The sequence below is a fragment of the Castor canadensis genome, chromosome 4 (assembly GCF_047511655.1).
Source record: "Castor canadensis chromosome 4, mCasCan1.hap1v2, whole genome shotgun sequence".
Classification (NCBI taxonomy): Eukaryota; Metazoa; Chordata; class Mammalia; order Rodentia; family Castoridae; genus Castor; species Castor canadensis.
This window is the reverse complement of record NC_133389.1, coordinates 130,027,502-130,047,053: the sequence shown is the minus strand read 5'-3', so window position 1 is coordinate 130,047,053 and position 19,552 is coordinate 130,027,502. Positions and strand designations below refer to the sequence as shown.

At 34.9% G+C, this 19,552-nt stretch overlaps 1 protein-coding gene across 3 annotated transcripts in view; it reads right to left on the bottom strand.

Moving 5' to 3' along the window:
• The window catches only part of Agps (alkylglycerone phosphate synthase), a 131,740-nt gene that overhangs the window by 8,233 nt on the left and 103,955 nt on the right, over positions 1–19,552 (bottom strand). For 2 of the 3 annotated variants that reach the window (XM_074071158.1, XM_074071159.1), the window contains 2 exons: positions 14,192–14,291; positions 12,354–12,411 (listed from right to left, as the gene is read on the bottom strand). The exons of the other annotated variant lie outside the window; for it this stretch is intronic. In XM_074071158.1, the coding sequence (XP_073927259.1) occupies positions 12,354–12,411; positions 14,192–14,291 (158 nt within the window). The remainder of the gene's footprint in view (positions 1–12,353; positions 12,412–14,191; positions 14,292–19,552) is intronic. 3 annotated transcript variants of the gene reach the window in all.

Below are 19,552 nucleotides of genomic sequence, written 5' to 3'. Positions count from 1 at the left end.
GTGGTGGTAATGGGACTTTTTGAGAAAGGGTCTTGCTATATAGCCCAGGCTGGCCTTAAACTCACAATCCTCCTGCCTCTGCCTCCTGAGTGCTGGGATTGCAGGTGTACACTACCATACCTGACTCCCTTTGTACAATTCTTGAAGCATTTGGCATTCAGAAATCAGCTATGGGCTATAAGTCTAGACTGATCATACACATGTAACACACATGTATGTATACTCATATATAAATAGTAGTTTAAATATTTGCATAGCTCATTTTCAGCAAGAGAAGAAACGCTTCCCTTTTATGTAGCATGCCACATTGGAGACGGCGAAAATGAATGACTCAAAATAGCAAATAACATGTCGCCTAAGACTATTTCAGCATACCTAGTATGTGACAGTTAACTACTGACAAGGCATATGCACATTCAGACCACATGAAGCTTATTCTTTTTCTAGATTTGGATCATCTGAGGTGGGATATTCATGGCTACTGACCCAAGTGCATTCTTTTGACTTGTGATTCTCCAGAACTATAAACTTTGCCTTTGAGTTAACACTAAAGATATAAAAAGCTAAGTCCACCATCTTTGAAGACAAGGACCCTGTATTTCACAAGTCACTATTATTTTAAATAAATGCCCTAATTACTCAAGTCAAATATTTTAAAGTCTTAGTTGTATTTTACAAGATACAAAAAAGATGAGACAAATACTGAACATTATAGGAAATCAAGGTTGAGGAAATCTTTTTCTGCTTAAATTGAAAATAAAATTCATTTTTTCAGTTTGATTTTTAATAACATATGTGCAGACTGAATAAACATGAGTTTTTTGGTATGTTTTTTTTATATTATATAGTACATTTAAACTTTTTTTTCCTAACTTTTGGAAGAGAGATAGAAGCTCTCAGAGATAGCTTTTGAAAGCAGTCTCAAGATTCTCCTTTCAGTGTTAACAGATCCAAGAAACAATGTATTTCATGGTTTCATAAACATCATACAAGATTGAACAGACATGCATGCGAGGGACAGCAGTGATATCATATGTGGACATGAAGGCCTAGCTACCAAATATTATCTGAAATTACTCTTTGTGGTTTAAAGAATCAAGGACTTAGCAAAGCTATAAATAATTCCATCTTAAAAGGGAAAAATCTGGGGTCTTCTGATCAGAGTTCTCTTTTAGCTAGATTTATTTTAACTTTTTAAATCATGAGTTAGATTATAAATTCAAAAAGACTTTTATAGACTTATTAAAAGGAACAATTATGAAATAGCTCATACATTTAGAAGCTTACTGAAGCTAAAACTAAGTAGAATTCAGCCCAAAAGAAAAAGCAATTAACCATTATTATAACAACTATATCTTGAAGGTTGAGTGTGTAGTGCAGTGGCAGAGCACTTGCCCATCATGTATAAAGCCCTAGGTTCAATCCCCAGCACCGAAAAAAAAGAAAGTGTACTTTGAACATTCTAGTTTGAGCATCCTGGATAGGTCAGACTTAAAACAAAACAAAATCAACCTACACTTAGCTGCTTATGAATGATCTGAGCAGTGACTTTTCATTTCTAGATTTAATTAATCTGACTAAATTATTGGTGGATTATGTGAAGAACTAGTGCTGGAGGGACACTCAACCTCTTGTCAGATCAGATTCTATAGATTCTGGCACTGTGGAACTTGTCAGGTACTAACAAGAACCGGGAAAAACAAAGGACAATTTTCATTCTTTGAGTTACATAGTAGATCTGACAGTGATGACATTTCTTCACAGTAGGGTTTCAACCTGAAAAGATTTAGTTGTCCATTTGCTTGTGCTGTAAAGCACATTTATGTTTCTTCAGTTGGGTCTAGTGAAGTTTAGCTGAATGTCAGTTAACAGACATCTATCTGAGGTATAATAACATCCAGCCTTTAAGAAAGTATGAGACTGGAACTATTGACTGTTCAAGATTTCAGAGTAAGTAACAGAAGGGAGGTTACTCTGATTAAAGTACAATATACACATGTCTGACATACCAAGGTGAAATCCCCATGAAAAATCAACATACACTTAAAAAAATTAAGGACAGGAAGGTAAAATGGGTCCTGCCCGGGGGTGGGGGGAAGGTAAATGGAGAAGGTACAAGAGGGCAAATATGGTGAATGTATTTTGTATTCATGTATGAAAACAAAACCATGAATCCTGTTGAAACTGTTCTAAGAAGGGAGGCAGGGGAATGAAGAAGAATGATGGGGGGGTTGAATCTAATTAAGATATATTATAAGCAAATATGTAAATGTCACATATATCCCCTGTACAACTATTAAATGCTAATAAATATAAAAAGATTTTATAAAAGATGGATTTAATATTCAGTAGGTACTAAAGGTCATATTTGATTTAAGTTTTCTGACTTATTTTCTACTTATGAAAGATGATGACAAGTTCATGAATATCATGAACTTTACTAAAGCAATTAAAATCCAGTATTATATGATTTTTCTCTGTCAATATTTAAAATGTCAGTTTTCTTAATGCATAGATTCCATCTGTGCAGTTTATTCAACAGCTTGAATAGGTCATGAGAGACTATGAAACTGAAATGTTTCAAATATTAGTGTGACAAAAGATTACGAGAGCTGGATTCAACTGGTCTTCATAACCACAATCAAGTGCTATTTCTACTATATGTCCACAGAAGATGATCTCACAAACTTTGAAATGTAAACCACAGTAGCAATCAATGCCTATAGAACAAAGACCAAAGCAAGTGAACAGGTCAAATAACATGAGATAGATTAAGAGTAGAAAAGGATAGAAAACATCACTATGTTCCTTGAAAACTAGGACGTTTTATTCCTCTTTGTCTTGTTGCATAATACAGTACTTGCTACACAGTAAGAATTTACTAAACATTAGTTGAAATAAAAAGTAAGCATTGAACTACAGTTATTCCTAAGTCATTTTAGATATGGTGTAGGGCTTCTAATATTTAGGGAAAGCAATATGGGTTTCCTCAGTTTCCTTTCACTGCTTTGTATTCCCTGTGTTTTGACATTATTTTTTGGATACAGTCACAGCTATTCTGTAGTAGCTAAGACAAGAGAAGGTATGTCATGAACCTAAAGTTCTCATCTCCTTCAAAATCCCTAAGACTCTCTGGACTGTAGCAGTGGCTCCCAACTGGGGTGATTTTGGCCCCCAGGGGACATTTAGCAATATCTAGAGGCATTTCTGTTTGTGGGAAATGTTGCTGGCATCTACTGGATGGAAGCCACAGGAGCTACTAAATATCCTCAAAGGGATAGGACTGTCCCCCACAACAAAGAACTATCTGGCCAAAATGTAAACAGTGCCAAAACGAAGAAATTCTGGTGCCTCTATACTTCCAAATGTTTCTCTTAGGACCCCAAACACTTTTCATAAAGGCATACTTTCAGTGCTGCAACTAACTGGATTAGTAGCAAGCAGTTTGCTGCCATTTGTAAGGTGACCTTGCTCTAAATTTGAGGCTTCCAATCAAACTAAGAGAAATTTTGAGCAAAGAGAAATAGAAATTACATTGTGAGAACATCATCCATTAATAAGTGCTACTTCATTTTAAAAGTTAACACTTAAGACTTGAATGTAATGTCACATATTGGGGGGGGCATTTTTCTAATCAATAGGTGAAAATGTATATGAAATAAATCTTAACAGCACTGTTCAATAGAGCATTCTGTGATGAAGAAATGTCCTATATCTATACTGTTTACTATAGTGGGCCACTACATGTGGATACAGAGCACTATAAAATGTGATTAGTCCAATGAAAGAAGTGAATTTTAAATTTTATTTAAATACAGCAATTTAAATAGCTACCTCTAACCTAGTGGCTTCTGTACTGAACAGCACAGCTATAGAACATTAGAAATTGATTTTACCTGAAGTAACCTTTTAGTAGATTTGTACTTGAAAATATCTATTAGGTTCAACTGTTTGCTAATCACATGAAACTATAAAAAGTTAAGTATTTGAAATATATTAAATAGTCTGAGAATACAGGCATTCTCAGACTAACAAACATCTTACTTATCAGGGTTCTAGACATAAAACTGCTGGGAAGAACAAGTTCTCTTTAGAAGTCCAAAAAGAAGTGGCGTTAGTTAAGCGACCTACCCAGAAGATAGCAAAAACAATGCTGTTCCTGGCCCTTTGTCTGGGACTGAGCATCTGCAGCTGCATGGGTGGGAAGGGCAGGAATCAGATTTTTTCTATCAGCTCTCAACTTTAACTTATGATATAGCTAAAATAGTGTCATGTTCTGACTTATGACTTAAACTGGTTTTCATAGTCTGTTCTTAAAATCTTACTACTTATAATATTGATTCATTGGAAAAAGGTTATAATCAACTTACAAGTTCTGTGAGAAAAGGCCAACCACAAAGAAGATACAGAAAAAATTAAAGGGCAAACAAAATTTTTACTGTCTAATGGTAATCTAATAAAGACTCAATGCTGGAAACGCTATTCTGATCTGGTGGCTAGCAAAAGAATAGGATATTGACATTGATATAGTCAAGATACAAATAAGCTCAATCATTAAAAAGATTTGTGTTAAATAAAAAAAATCAACTCTAAAATTTATATGAAAGCACAGAAGACCTTGAATAGACAAAGCAATCCTGAGCAAAGACAACAATATTAAGAAAAACTACATGGCATTAACTCAAAAACAGACATGTAGACCAATGCGATAGATTAGAAGACTCAAAAATAAACAGACATAGCTACAGTCATCTGATTTTTAACAAAAGTGCCAAAGACATATGTTGGAGAAAGGAAAGCATCTTCAACAACTGGTGCTGAGAAAACTGGATATCTACATGTGGAAGACTAAAACTGGACACTTATCTCTCATCCTGTACAAAAATCAATTCAAAATGGATCACAGATCTTAATGTAAGTCTTGAAACTACTACAGGAAAACACAGAGAAACCTCTTGAAGATATAGGCATAGACAGGAACTTTCTGAATAAGACTCTAATTGCCCAGGAATTAAAAGCAAGGTTCAAATTTAAAAATTTAAAAACTTCTGCACAGCAAAGGAAATAATTACCAGAATGAAGAGACAACCCACAGAATGTGAGTAAAATCTTTGTAAACTATTCAGTGAACAAAAAAATTACTATGCAAGAAATAATATACAGAATATAGAGCTCAAAAAGTTAAACATCAAAAAAGCAATCCATTTAATAAGTGGGCAAAGTGAACAGACATTTCTCAAAACAAGTACAAATGGCAAAAAAATACTTGAAGAAATGTTCAACATTCTTAGCTATAAAGGAAATGCAAATCAAAATGATATTGACATTCCATATCACCAGTCAGAATGGCTCTCATCAAGCCATTTTATGAGATTTATGCCTGTCACTTTATGTTGAGCAATTGTGAATGGTACTGTATCTAAACTTTGGTTTCTACACATTTGTGGTTAATACACAGAAATATAATTAACGTATGTGATTTTCTATTCTAAACCCTTTAGAGAATTTTGTTTTGTACATTTTCTTGGGATTTTCTACATAGTTAATCATGTAATGTACAAATAGGGACAATTTTACTTCTTACTTTCCAATCTATGCCTTTCATTTCACACTATAAATTTTTAACAAATGGTCCCCAAAGTGATCTTTTGCTCAGCTACTTTTGAGTAGTCTTCAGTAATCTTCTTTTACATTAAAAGTTTCTATTATTAGATTCTGTTAAGAACACAAAAAGAGCTAGAAGCAGCTGCCCAGTGATTGTAATAGGAAATAATTTTGGTTAGGTATAGACACCAATAATTAAACTAGGACTTGTTATACTTAAAGTTTTTTACTTCCTGACAAGGACTTAGATATAATTTTAGCAAATGAAAAACTTATAAACTTAAGTCATAAATTGAAATATGTGGCTGACATAAACTCTGCTGTTTAAATTGACCAGCTTGTCAATCTCAAAAAAACAAGTACTATGAAGATTAAGTTAAGCAGGCTTTGTATTTCCTATAGCCTCCAGTTCCAGACTACATCTGTTTTCTTTGATACACAAAACCAGAGTTAAAGTAGCTCCATTTATCACAGCATGATTGCAGGCAGACAAACCAGCCTGTTTCCAGATAGTGAAAGCAACTGTTATTAATCACAATTACAGGCCATACCCTCTAAGAGAAATTGCATCAATATTCTCCCAACCCCCAGCTCTTCTACTCTGGAACTCAAAACGGTACTGTGAGTGTCACGATACTGCCTAAAGGTCTGTAAATAAAGACGCCACTCTGAGGTTAATTTGAGTATTCGGTTTAGGGTTCAAATCAAGAAAAATCTTTTCAACACATCAAAATAATCTCTTTCAAAAGCTTTAGTATTAAGTTTAGCAGGGCAGCTAAACATACTATTTAAAATTTAAATTAAAAAGGTTTCTGCTTTACGAAACTATACTGAATAGCAAAAGACATTTGAAATTTATAAATTAATGATTAATTTGAACAAAACTGTTATGAAAATAGACATCTTTCAAGTTTCACAGACAATACCGTGAAGGAAATTTATTTTTCTTTCATATATATTAAGAGACCTTCCTACAAAGAGTAGGAAATACTCTGGAGTTAGTAGGTATAGGTAAGAACTTTCTCAACGAAACCCCAGCAGCACAGCAACTAAGAGGTAGCATAGATAAATGGGACCTCATAAAACTAAAAAGCTTCTGTTCATCAAAAGAAATGGTCTCTAAACTGAAGAGAACACCCACAGAGTGGGAGAAAATATTTGCCAACTATACATCAGACAAAGGACTGATAACCAGAATATATAGGGAACTTAAAAAACTAAATTCTCCCAAAACTAATGAACCAATAAAGAAATGGGCAAGGGAACTAAACAGAACTTTCTCAAAAGAAGAAATTCAAATGGCCAAAAAACATATGAAAAAATGCTCACCATCTCTAGCAATAAAGGAAATGCAAATTAAAACCATGCTAAGATTCTACCTCACCCCTGTTAGAATAGCCATCATCAGCAACACCACCAACAACAGGTGTTGGCGAGGATGCGGGGAAAAAGGAACCCTCTTACACTGTTGGTGGGAATGTAGACTAGTACAACCACTCTGGAAAAAAATTTGGAGGCTACTTAAAAAGCTAGACATTGATCTACCATTTGATCCAGCAATACCACTCTTGGGGATATACCCAAAAGACTGTGACACAGGTTACTCCAGAGGCACCTGCACACCCATGTTTATTGCAGCACTATTCACAATAGCCAAGTTATGGAAACAGCCAAGATGCCCCACCACTGACAAATGGATTAAGAAAATGTGGTATCTATACACAATGGAATTTTATGCAGCCATGAAGAACGGAATGTTATCATTCGCTGGTAAATGGATGGAATTGGAGAACATCATTCTGAGTGAGGTTAGCCTGGCCCAAAAGACCAAAAATCGTATGTTCTCTCTCATATGTGGACATTAGATCAAGGGCAAACACAACAAGGGGATTGGACTATGAGCACATGATAAAAGCGAGAGCACACAAGGGAGGGGTGAGGATAGGTAAGACACCTAAAAAACTAGCTAGCATTTGTTGCCCTTAACGCAGAGAAACTAAAGCAGGTACCTTAAAAGCAACTGAGGCCAATAGGAAAAGGGGACCAGGAACTAGAGGAAAGGTTAGATCAAAAAGAATTAACCTAGAAGGTAACACCCACGCACAGGAAATCAATGTCAGTCAATGCCCTGTATAGCTATCCTTATCTCAACCAGCAAAAACCCCTGTTCCTTCCTATTATGGCTTATACTCTCTCTACAACAAAATTAGAAATAAGGGCAAAATAGTTTCTGCTGGGTATTGAGGGGGTAGGGGGGAAAGGGAGGGGGTGGAGTGGGTGGTAAGGGAGGGGGTGGGGGCAGGGGGGAGAAATGACCCAAGCCTTGTATGCACATATGAATAATAAAATTAAAAAAAAAAAAAAGAGACCTTCCTACAAAATGAGACCAACTGCAGGTCATAGAGGAAGTATTAAGATTATTGTTGAGTCTATCATACCCTTGCATGAAGGATCTTATCCAAATAAACTATAGCTCTTCAATGATTAGGACAAAAGATTAAGAATACAAGAGTTCCACCTGATGCTGCTACTGCTGTTACATAAATACAAAATAAATACATTACATTTTTTTCTTTTGGCAGTACTGGGCATTAAACTCAGGGCTTCATGCCTAGTAGGCAAGCCCTTTACCACTTGAGTCACGCCCCCCAGTCCTTTTGTGTTCAGTTTGTTTTTCATTTAAGGACTCATGCTTTTGCCTGGGCTGGCCTCAGTCTTCGATCCCCTCCTATCTTCATTTCGAGTAGCTTGGATCACAGGCATGTGCTACCACACCCAATGTTTACACTACATTTTAAAAAACACTTATTACATACAAGCCATTTTAGACATTTACACATATTATTATAGTTATCTACGACATATTCTTCTTCCTGTTTTGCAAGTGAGGACAATGGCAGCTCAGAGAAATTACTTTCCTAAGGTTACCCATCTAGTTAAGTATCAGAAGCCCAACACAGATTGATTCCAAAGCCTACATTCTTTCCTATTTATCATCCTCTCAAACTTGTATTTGTTTAAGATTAAGTTTGAATGGAATCTTACATAAGACATCTATGAAAGAACATTGAAGTGGCTGGTGGCATGGAACTACAGAGAAATGCATGCTATTTTACTCAATAAATGACTGATAATATACTTTCTCAGAAATATTACAAAATAAACTGAGCCTTTCTATGAGTAGTATGATCCCATATTCAAACAAGGCCTCGTTATTAAATGTTTGAAGCTAACTTAGCCATGAAAGCAGTGAGACTACTGCATTCTTACATAAAAGATTCACAGCTGTCGAGGAATTTACACAACTCCCCAAATTCTGTGCGTACTGGGGCATGCACTTATCAAGTTCATGCACATCTACTACACAGAACTACACAGAGTAGCCAGGCACTGTTCTAGGGACTGGGGAATACAGCAACCAACAAGATAAATTTGATAATCTCACTGAACTCAACTCAAATGAGAACACAGGAACTTCACAACAGGACAGGGAAGATACCTCTAAGAAGGGGACATTTTATTGAAGACCTAAGTGATGGGGAAAAGTAAATCATGCAAATATCTAGAAGGAAGAGAAAGAACATTTTAAAAAAAGGAAACAAGTAACTTAAGCCTTGACAGGGAAAAGGGATATATGAGAAATAATAAGAAGGCAATTCTGCTAAAGAGAAAAAGTAACCAGAGATGAGGACACAGAGAGACACACACATCATTTACATCTTTGAAAGCCTGATAGGGAATCTGAAATTTATTCTGATTGGAGGAGAAGTCCTGATTTTTAAAAGATTGCTCTGGCAGCAAGAGAAATGAGAGCAGGGAACAGAGTAGAACCAGACAGATCAAATAGGAGGCATGTCAGTGGCCAGCAGATGACAATGATTTGAACTAAGACAGAGCTGGAAGAGGAGATGTGTTTTGCAGCATCAGGATGGCTTTAAGTTATAAGGCTGAGGTCAGCACTGAAAAAGTGAATGAACACACAGGAACAAAAGGATAAGGGCTGAGTAATTCAGTCTTTAACAGTTTAGAAAAGGGAAATCACCTTCATTTTATCAGTGCATCTGGGGTGTGTGTGTGTGTAAGTGGTACTCAGGTTTGAACTTAGTGCTAGTGCTTACACTCTACAACTTGGGGGCATTTCAGATGCTCCCAGTCCCACATCTGAAATATATTTTGCATACAGGCCAGGTAATTTGGAGTTTGTTTTTATGCAGTCATATTTTTGATCACACAGAAAATACAAAAATAGGATAGAAGACTTACATTTAAATGTGGCAGAGGCTCTCAATAAATAATAGAAGTCATTTTACTCTTACATGAGTTGACCTGCATTGTTTTACTACCTGATACTGCTACATTTTAGATGCTTATAACCGGTAAGTAAAATTGATTTATGAGCAAAACAATGAAAATATCTACAATGAAGAAATTAAGATTCTGGTGCAAAGCCCCAAGTTCAAATCCCAGTCCCATCAAAACAAAAAGAAATTAAATTTGGGGGCTGGGGAGAATAGCTCAAGTAGTAGAGCATTTGCCTAGCAGATGTGAGGCCCTGGGTTCAATTCCCAGTACTGCTAAAAAAGAAAATCTACAATTTTGATTCATTTCTATTCATCTATTTCACCTAAGGTAAGGCAGGTAATTAGCTTAGCTAGTATCAAAATTAAAGAAAAGGAGAATTTATAATTTTAAGGAAAAATAGCAATGTATAATATTTTTTCTCGTATGTATTTTAAAAATAATTAAGCATCTCTTTTTAAAGGCTGCCTATTCCAATCTCTAGTCTTCAACCATTTCAGATATTTTGCGCCTCTTAGTAAGAAGACAAGGACATTAAGGCAGGAAGACTTGAATCTGAATTCAAACTCTGGTACTAACAATTTCGGCTGATGTTTTGGGTCAGTTACTAGACACTCAGGTCTCAGTGTCTTCACATGAAAGATGGAACTAGTATCTAGTCTGGAGCAAACAGCACTAAAGGAGATTATGTTACACATAGCCTCCTGCAACATTTACAACTTAGTAAACGTTGCTTTATTCCCTTCTTCTATTTCAGCATCTATAGCATTTAGGTGTTTATTATAGTCATCTTTTGAATGCTTTCTGAAAAAAGGGGGAGACTTTTACCTTAATATGATGATGACTTAATCCTACCAGCTTAATATTTTATTCTAGTGGACTATAAGGCCATTCAGGGGAAGGACTGTCTTTTTCAACTATTTTTATAACTTTTATTTCTGTATATTGATGTATGTAGTAGACTTCTATAGCTTTCACAAATAAAACCAAAATTTCAAGAACATCTATACTAGAGTTATTCATGTTCCTTATTTTCTGTAAATGTATGCATAGTCCTTATTTTCTGCAATGACAGTTTTACAGATATATTACTTCAAATGTATTTATGTAGATTCTGTTAGAGCTGACTAAGAAATATATCTCAGTATGTATCATGCTGTTTTCTTTTGTTTATTTTGTGGTTTTTTGGTGATACAAAGTTTGAACTCAGGGGCTCACGTCTGCTAGGCAGCTGTTCTTCAACTTGAGCCACTCCCCCAGTCCTGTTTTGCTTTAGTTGATTTTTGGACAATTTCAGTTTTTGCCCAGGGCCAGCCTTAGACTGAGATCCTCCTATCTACTTACAGCCTCCTGTGTACATAGGATCAAAGTGTACTCCAACACCCCTCACTTTTTGATTGAAATAGAGTTTCGCCAACTTTTTGCCTAGGTTGGTCTTGAACCTCTATCCACCCACCTCCCAAGTAGCTGGGATTACAGGTATGAACCACTATACCCAACTTACCTTAGTGTATTTGAATAAGTAACATCAGCACTTCTGACATATTACACTTTTGGCATCTCTTACACAACCACTATTAGAGAGACTGAATATCCTAATAGATCCCAAAGATGTAAAAAACAATTGACAAAGGAAAAAACTGTTAGTTTGGCTTTTCTCTGCAATGCTTCAGGCCATTTGGTCATGTTCAATTTCTTCTAACCCTGTAAAGCTTGAGTGAACTAAGTACACCATTCCACAATTAAGGAAACAGCTCATCTAATGATCAATTACCTAAACAACTAAACTAAGCTTCTATTTCCTCTATATATACCTGATTCAGCCATTCTCACTCTCTGATTGCTACATGCCTCTCATATTTACCACTTCCTGGTTTGTACCACTTAAATGGTGGTACTGGAGTTTGAATTCAGGCTTCTCTACCACTTGAGCCACACCCCAGACCACAAAATCTTGAAACTTACCAAAATGGCTAACAAGTGAAAACAAACTAGCATTAAAATCTTGAAAAAAAAATTTTTTTTTCATATCCTGTCAGGATTAATTTGCTGAGTTTTGGGTATGCAGAAAAAAAATTTAAATGTATAAAACTGATATCCAGCTGCATTCCAGCAGTAGCTGAAGAACATTTATGCAGGGTTCCTCACCCACTTCCTTTAAAAACTTTGGCTGTAATGGTCACATAACTCCCCTGCAAGCTGGGCTATTCTCTGGTAACATGAGGTCCCTGAGCACTTAGAAGGCTGGCTAGGTTCTATATTTTGGCAGATTGTCAAGGCAAGTTTCTGTTGGTTACTACAACAACCTATTTACTTCAGTCACAGCTATTCAAACACATATAAATGCTTAAGAAACCTCAAGTCCTCTCAATTTACTCACATCATGATTCCCCCAACATTTTATTTTTCAAAGTAGGAATATCAGAAGTCTTATTCCCAAAAAAGAATACCTCCGTGGTGATGTGATAGGCTCCCTCCATTTGCAAGGATTTCGTCTCTTGCAGCTGCCTGTATTTGGAAACAACAGGACAAGTTGTTGCTACTTAAATTTCACTTTGGAGTAAAGGAGTAAGACCCAATTCCCATCTCATAGCAACCAACATTATGACTAACATTTACTATTTCCTGTATGTCCTGAAAAACACTTATCAGTTTGCCTGCAGTATTTCATTTATTTTCACTATAGCCTTATGGAATAATTATAACTACTCCTATATCACAGATAAAGTAAATGAGGCTTAAACTGGTTAAATTACTTGCCTAATACACCGGGCACATGAAAGTCATGATTACTTACAAAGCTATCAGGAATCAACCATAAAAATCTTATGGAGAAAATTTCTTAGGTCAATGACATGGCCAAATTACTTGACAGTTCTATGGATATCTAAGTATGGGGGAAAAACACCCAAAACTTGTTTTCTCCCCTTGTTTCAACCTTCCTAACATGTTAGATCCTGATTAGGTTCCTTATGGAGCACTCAGGTTAAAAAGATAAACAGAACAGAATACAGAGTGCAAAAGAATAACAGAAAGTGGAATTGCCTTCGATTCTTAGTAACGCATGGGAGTGTGACAGCCACTAGTGAAATGCCTGCTGCCTTGAACATCTCAGAGCTCAAGTGCATGTAAAGCTTCAGGAGTTCAGCCAACGCAAAAGGGTCCAAGTGGGACAAGATGAGTCAAATCTCACTGTAGTACTTCAAGTTCTCCAAATAAATCATAAGTATACCAGACCCGCTGTAAGAACTTATCATTTCTAACAAAATTCTTCACATAAAACAGCTTCCCTGTGAGATTAGTAGCATTCAGAGCATGACATTTTAGACTGGGGAAAAGAACACAATTTCACTCTATGTGAAGAACATTTGACAACCAAGCTAAGGGGATGAGAATGAGTACTCAAACTTTTGAGGATGACAGATATATTCATGGTTTTGATTGGGGCGATGACTATACATATGTATATGTGTATATATACACATATACCTATATGTAAAAACTCATCAGGTTATAGCTTTAAATACGTACTAGTTAATATATTCCAGTTATATACCAAAAAAGTTGAAAAAGGAAAAAAACCCCAACAAAACAGAGGGGTAAGAGGAAGACAACCAAATTTGTCCATGATGTTTTGTGTCTAAAAAGTGTGCTGTGGCACCAAAATTATCTTCTATTATTACCACTGGCAGGAATATAATGGAATTAAAACAGTATGACAGCAGTATTTCTAAGAAACCTGTTTCCCACAGGTTCCTCCACAGTCTATTGAAGGAACTCTACATATCTTGTAATAAGAAATACTGGCCATCAATAGATGGCTTTATAAAAGTTAGCTGCTTAAGGCCATTTAAGAAATGTAATAGAAACTGCTAGCAAATGCACCCCAAAGGCTTACATAGAGTTTTAGCATACAAAAAAATTAATAAACTAGAATGATGATATCACCAGAGACAAAGAGCACAAAGGCTACCTCAACAGTAGCCACCACCTGGACATGGGTGGATTGCCAAAATGATATTAGATTCCTATAATCCTCAAAATTCCTATTGCTATTTAACTTAATTAATAATCATGCACTGTAACAATCAAAGAATCACAGGCTACAGGTGTACAGAAATTAATTTTAGACTCATAATTCAGTACATAAACCAGTACAATCAATACGTTTTTCATTTCCTATGAGCTAGCAGCCAGGCAAACCATGTTAATTAAAGAGAAGCAAACTTAAATTCATAGATGAATACTAAAATTTAGTTAAGATAATGAAAGCTATATGCAAAATTACCTCAGTTTGTTCAAACACGGTCAGTGGGTCACTAATTCCCCTGTAGTTAAAGGCAAAATAGAAGTAGATACATGCACCTGCATCGTAAGTCTGTGTCACCCTAAAAAACAAGCAGACAAAATCCCCAAAGGTCTTAAACTTACATGAAACAGATATAACATCTAGAAACTTAAAGGTAAGATCACTGAATTCACTTAAAAGTATAATCTCATCCTCTATCCAAACTCCTACTCCATGAAAGGAATGTAAGTTGGCTCTCTTTAGAGTTGTGGCCAAAATAGGTAACTAAGTCTACAGTAGAAAGCAAAAGGATTCTATTTTCATTTAAATGCCAGTTTAGTCAATATTTAAGTATACATTGAATCCTTCTTTTGTTTGTGCTGTTACTATAACTTCTATTAGGAAATATAACAAAAACTTTTATCCATTTCATCAGCATTTCATGGTAAAATGCCATTTTCAGTGATTTATTAGAATTGTTATTTAGACATAACGGGAGCTACAAGCAGCATATCCGAAAACATGCTTAAAATACAGTCAGTTAAATAATAGTATAAGTTGTCTTAAAATGTATAATCAAAATACCATTTAATAAAAACATGAGGCTTAAAATATACATATCTTGACAATAAAAGTAATACTGTAACTTTTTCTATTTCCTGTATTCAACTAATTTTATGCATAATTAGTTGTTCATGTAGCTAGTGTAAAACAATACTTGAGGCACATTCATATTTCAAGTGGCACAGTCCCATTTTTTTCAAAAGCAAGTTTTCCTGACAAAAAGACCACACAATGATATTCATATAAAACATCTGCCCCTGAGAAAGGCAAATTAGAGTAGAAAAAAGAAATATGATCCCATCCATTGGCCATATCTCTGTTGAGAACAGAAACATTAACTACATGGAATAGATATGGATATGCAAGTAGTGACTAAAATGAATACTGAAATATGTGTTCACTATTTTTAAAGTCTACATTGATAAAGCATAGCCAAGTACATTTTAAAGTTAAAACCATTTCAAAGTACAAAAAGTATTCTGAAAGTTAATACTGTGACCTTACTTGTTTTGATTCTCTTGGCTCAAGACATTTAAATATATCTGGGCAAAAAAAGTAAATCACTGAAGTTAGCAAAACAAACAAAAAAGATTGCTTAGTCTTGACTATAATTTTAAAAATATGTGACAATAAAATAATGTAGGTAACTTTTTTTCCTACACAGACAACATACTGCATTAGAAAAAACTCTTCTAAGCTCTAGTCAATGCATGATACAACCTCAGGGTACAGAGGGACAAACAAGAGTGAAGAATGTTGATAATTTTTTTATGCAGTTTAATATGTTATCTGATGATGTACTAGAGACCTTCAGAGAATAAAGGATAGAAAACCTCAATAGCTTTCTGCAACTTAAAAACCAGCCTAGACTATAGGACTAGACAGATAGAAGATGCTAAAGTAATCAAACCATAATGAGTGATTATATAAATAGTAAGAAAATCTGGGAGGGGTATTCAGACTGGAAAAGGTGACTAGAGAAAGGTATACATGAATGGGGACTGACATAAAATATAAGATACTGTTCTGGTTAAGAAAACTGCTGTATTACCAAGCTATAGGATAAGTCAACTAAGACATAACAGAGGGCAAACAGATTAAAGGGAACAAAGTGGAAAAGGATGAACTAAAAATAACCACAATTCTGACATCAGGAATAAGAAAATCAAAGAATTTGAGGAAGAAACTGAGATCAAAGGGCAGTGGTGAGTAATGGCTATCACTGCTCAGTAATATGTGGAGATCTGTCTTCATTTAGTATCAAACATACAACAGATAGACCTTCTGTGGAACACAGATTTACTTTTCTCTCTCCCTCTCTTTGGGCCTCATATTTCCTCATATGATACTCGCTCTGCTTCAATTACAGGCCCTTCCTAAGTATGAGAGTCCTATTCTTCCTCCTCAAAAATAACCTTCTCCTGTTGACACAGAAGCCAACTTAGAGGAGCTCCCAATGGTCAAATCTGGGAAAATTTCAGCAACAAAGTGAATAACGAGAATAAAATATCTATAAGCTCATGCACATGGGAAAGAGAGATGCTCTTCCTTACAGTGAATTCCAATTGATAAATGTAAAAAGAATGATGCAAATAAAAACCACCATGTACAAATAATAACTTGTGATCAGCTATGCAATGGTAGGCAAGAGATGGGAGGATCACAGTTTGAGGCCAGCCCAGGTAAAAGTTAGTAAGACCCTATCTCACAAAGCAAACTGGATGTGGTGTGCATGCCTGCAATCTGTTAGTCAGGAAGCAAAGGTAGGAGGATGGCAGCTGAGAATGCCCCTAGACAAAAAGCATGAGACCCTATCTGAAATATAAATTAAAACCAAAAGAACTTGTAGGTGTGGTTTAAGTGGTGGAATACCTGCCTCCCAATCCTAGTATCAATCAATCAATAAATAAATAATAAAGTGCAGTCAGGAATCATTAATGGGAGATTGACGATTAGGAGACAGTATAAGAAACAGGGTATTTGCAGTCTCAAAGTTTTCCACCATAAGATATATATTAGGTACAATGGGAAAAATTTTAAAAAGACAAAACCACACAGGGACCACCTTAACCAAAGTGATCAAAGTTGACATCATCATTAACAAGATGCTCCAACATCATGTTCCTCCAGACATGATGCACCAAGAGAGTACAGGCTTCTGTGGCATTTCTGCCAGTATATACACACAAATTTAGTCACAAGGAAACATCAGACAGTGACTGAGAGGCATTTTACAGAATACAACAAAAACTCTATCCTCTTTAGGAGAGATTTAAATATATATATATATGAATGAATAAACAATAAAAATTAAGTATACTGCTGTGAAAGACAGCTCAGACAGACTAGATGGAATGTGAGCAATTGAAAATCTTCCAAGCTTTCTCAAAGTTAAGAGAAATAAGTATGGCTTAGAAATGGTATAAATGTTCAAATACCAACTAGAGTCACTGGGTGAAATATAGCATCATTGCTAAATTAACATTAATAATTAGTAAGGACTTGGATGATCATATTAAATGCAGTGATATGGCTTTAAAATAGTGTCTATGATCCCAGAGACACAGACACATATGTATATATATGTATATATATAAAAGATATTGATAATGGTAAATTATTAAATCATGTATGTGATATATATCTGGGTTTTCAAAACAGAATTAGGTAAATCTTTAAAAGAGAGCTTAGATAATCATAGTCAAATCTCCAAATGCAATCTACAGAGGTTCCCACAAAGAATTTAATTTAACAGAAGGGGCAAATACAGAGGAAATACTCTTTTTACTACACAATACAAATAGAAACTAATCTTACATTTTAATGGCCTTTTAGGCCAAATGTTAGGTGCCTCGGAACAGAAGAAATGAACTGTTTAACAATGCTACTGTCAATTTGCCAGCTGTGTTTTTCTCCTAGTGTTAATTTACACTCATAAAAAAGATCCCTTGAATGTTTACATTTTAGATTCCACATTTACAAAGTTTAAAGAAAAACTGGAGAACTATTTTAACTATGAAGGCACTGTCATTAGAAATAAACAAATTCAAATAAAAACTGAAGAATGAATAAAATAAGTTAATAGCAATTAGTAAAATACCTGTCATAAGATTATATTTTATATACAGAAATGTAACTAAGAATGAACAGAGTATTGCCACATTCCAACAAATCCAGGATCTAAACTTTACACTGTCATTTTTCACAGATAAGCAGAAAACTAAAGACTGCAACAAAGAATGATAGGCCTCATTGATCAATAACTCAGACCAAGTTTAATTAATGCCTTTTGAAAAACCTCCATTTGGGTCTATTTCAGAAAGTGACTCAGATCTAACACCCCGCCCCGCTTTTTGGCGGGGGAGTACTGGGGTTTGAGCTCGAGGCTTTGTGTTTTCTAAGCAGGTACTCTGTCTCCTGAGCCATGCCTCCAGCCCCTAAAACCTGTTAAAATAGATTAATTCTATCATTTAAGACACTTAAAAACTAATCTCTTCTAAAGTCATCTGGACAAGTAACAATGTATCAAAGTTGCTACATTATTCTTTAATTTCTAAAAACTTTTTTGTTCTTTAAACTTTTTGCAGTACTTTCTTGTGTTGGACTCTCACTGCCTACTAACAATTCTTTCCTATAAACTTTTTCACAAAAGTTAAGCTTGAAATTTCTATTCCAATGTACAAAGTACCTTTCAATAAACAAAAATGAAATAAATACAATATATGTACCCTATACTTGAAATATTTTTCTGAGGATCTTTGATTTTAAATAGACCTATAAGCACTTAAAAATAATTTTGGACAACTTAAAAACTGGCTTGAAGAATACACCTCACACATTTAACACAGAATTAACTCCTTGGCAACTATTAAGTAGCTCAAATCAAACGAAATTAAAGTCAGACTCTAGTTAAATTTAATCAAGTCTGACCCACAAGAACTTTGTATTTAAAATTCTTATAACAAAGCTATTCAAATAATTAGACTTTGGGCATTTTAAACTGGTTTTATAAATGGTCACAGAAACTGAGCATATAAGCTTTTACAAGGAAATCATTCTTATAAAAACAGCTACTTAAATATAATGTAAGGCTAACTTAGTCTAAAAATACTAAGTCTAATATTTGTAATACATTATGCAGATTCTTAGGCCTCCTGAATAGCTGCTGAAAAACCAAGATTTATAGAAGTGTTATTATAGAGCGTGCTCCAAGGCAGAATATTTTGTTTCTTGATCATTTTCAAAAAGTAGTGTTTTATCACAATATATTTATTAGGGATGAGGGGAAAGTTCTCAAAAATGTTGAACAGGGAGTTAGGATAAAAGGAAAAAGGAGTGGACAAAATCTATTAGAACTGCCACTTGACAAAACAAAAGAATAAAAAATTCAGCTATAAAAAAACAAATCTTATTCTATTCTTTAAAATGTTTCCAATTCTAATGGTAACAAATAGCTTTTGGATTATTAGGCCTGATTTGTTTTTAGGATTATAATAGAAGAGGCCTCACAGACTGGATTGTCAAGAGCAAAATCAGGTACCAATTTGGGTGGATAATACAAATAAGCACTTTTTTTTCTACTTAGATTTTTAAGGACTTTAAGATAAAAGGTTCATTTACAAAGATACCCCCAATTAAAAATCAGAAAGTAACATGCACATTCTTATAACTTCATTTAGATAGGTTTTCTCCAAGGTCAGTCACTAAACCACTATTGGGCTTTACCAAGTTATAAAGAATCTTTTTACCAAGTTAAAAGATATCCTTTTGTTAGATATCTCAAATGCCCAGCCGATA